The sequence below is a fragment of the Limulus polyphemus genome, unplaced genomic scaffold, assembly GCF_000517525.1.
Source record: "Limulus polyphemus unplaced genomic scaffold, Limulus_polyphemus-2.1.2 Scaffold793, whole genome shotgun sequence".
NCBI lineage: Eukaryota > Metazoa > Arthropoda > Merostomata > Xiphosura > Limulidae > Limulus > Limulus polyphemus.
Genome location: NW_013666403.1, coordinates 198,159 through 200,131, shown reverse-complemented (window position 1 = coordinate 200,131; position 1,973 = coordinate 198,159). Strand labels below are relative to the sequence as shown.

General features: G+C 31.6%; 1 protein-coding gene across 6 annotated transcripts in view; it reads right to left on the bottom strand.

Moving 5' to 3' along the window:
* Positions 1 to 228: 228 nt before the first annotated feature.
* LOC106460550 (glycosaminoglycan xylosylkinase-like) overlaps positions 229 to 1,973 on the bottom strand; it is a 24,612-nt gene continuing 22,867 nt past the window's right edge. For all 6 annotated transcript variants that reach the window (XM_022387295.1, XM_013920266.2, XM_022387292.1 and 3 more), the window contains one exon: positions 229 to 802. In XM_022387295.1, coding sequence (XP_022243003.1) covers positions 592 to 802 — 211 coding nt within the window. In that variant the 3' untranslated portion in view covers positions 229 to 591. The remainder of the gene's footprint in view (positions 803 to 1,973) is intronic.

The window sequence follows — 1,973 nt, the reverse complement described above, 5'->3', positions numbered from 1 at the left end:
AAAGGCAGCTAGTCATCACCACCCACCGCCAACTCTTGGGCGACTCTTTTACCAACAAATAGCGGGATTGACCGTCACATTATAACGCCCCAACGGCTGAAAGGGCAAGCATGTGTGGTGTGACGGGGATTCGAACCCGCGACCCTCAGATTGCGAGTCGAGTGCCGTAACCACATCGCCATGCCGGGCCTCAAGACATTGGAAATTTCCATTAAAAATCCAAAGATCTGACAGATACTAATTCTTATTTATTGTCATAAAGGTTTTTAATAACTAAATATAAAAACTTATAAAGCAGTTAATTCATTCTTCAGGTTTTCATTTTACCATTTTTTCTCTTTCTCAATTAATGGACTTTACCAAAAAAGTCACATAACATTTAAAGTAACCTACATGAGGTATGGTTTAAATAACAACAAAAAGGGGGCTCTAATTATGCTATGTATGTAGATAACATATTTTTCATATGTAAAACATATTAAAAAAGAAGCTCTTAAAAAAAATCTCAGTATCACAAGCAATTTCAATTTAAACTTCTTGTGACTAGCATAAAATAATCTTGAAATATTAGATAAATGTTACATATTATAATTATCCGTTTTCTATAAGGAAATTCTTGTAGCCATGTTCTTCCACACAAACATCTATGACAGATATGATGGTATTTAAACGACGATCAAAGGCTTCAAGATGAGAGTCAGCTAAAATGGGGGCAAGGGGATCTGCCATTAACAGAGTTCTCATGGATTCCGTTAGTGAACCCATGAACAACAACAGCCTATCATAAGTTGTCTTCCTCAGTCTGTAAGAGATAAAAAATAATATTTTTTGTATCTCATATTTAGATTATACAAACAAACTAGTTATGAGTATTAAATAACAGGAATCTCAAATGCTATCAAACTATAGTGCACCATCAGAGAGACTATTTAATATCTCGTCTGATGGACCAAATGTAAAGGAAGATAATATGGAGTTACATGAACAATCACTTGAAAATGAAAGAATATAGAAGCTTGTTATCCTTTTAGCCTTGCAATAAATATATTATTCATAATTCACTGAGAGCTTGGCTTACAGTATTTTGTAAAGACACAGAAGAACTTGCAATTGACTTGCATGAATAGTTCAAGGATCATCATATAAACATGATTTTCTAAACATTCTGGCAGACAGTAAACTGAAATGAAGTCTGTTTTTGCACCATATTGAGACCAGATGGTGTATACTCTTGAATGCTTTAGGAAGAGCCATACAAAAATGGTATGCAATTAAGAAATACTTCTTGGGGTTTCTATGAGGAGATTCCAAGAAACAAAATAGACAACATGAAAGCCACTAAATCAAAACAGTTTATATAAAAGGATGTTTCAAGTTATATAGAGGCAAGAATGGTGTCTGACATATCCTTCCTTATGTCAATAAACTCTTTCAGCACAGGCCGACCTTGTAACCATTTTGTGCTTGTTATAGTTTTCATGCTATAGCTTTTAAATTAGTAAGTGTATATTAACAAAATTGGGCAGATTATCAGTAAACATTACAATGCTTTCAGAAGCAAAATATCAATTTTTTTTTATTAAGTCTCAAGGTTTGTAAAGCAATGGTTTTCTCGTACCTTTTTTTCTTTTTAACATGTTGCCTATCGAACATGCAAAGTAATTTTCATTTTAAGTTTAAAAATACTTTTACTCCTTCGGTGAAATCTTTATAATGTTCAGATAGTTATCAAATGTTTCTTAAGAAAAAACTTTATATTTTATCTGTTGTTTCAGTAACAAATCTCTGTACAGGTTTGGTAGATTTGACCGATCTTGTAACCATCATAAAAAATTTGAAATAAATATAAATTATGCCTCTTTCATTCTAGAATGACAACAAATTATAACACAAAAACATAAATGTTCAGACTAAATAGCTTAAATCTCATAATATTATACATATATATATATATATATATATATATATATATA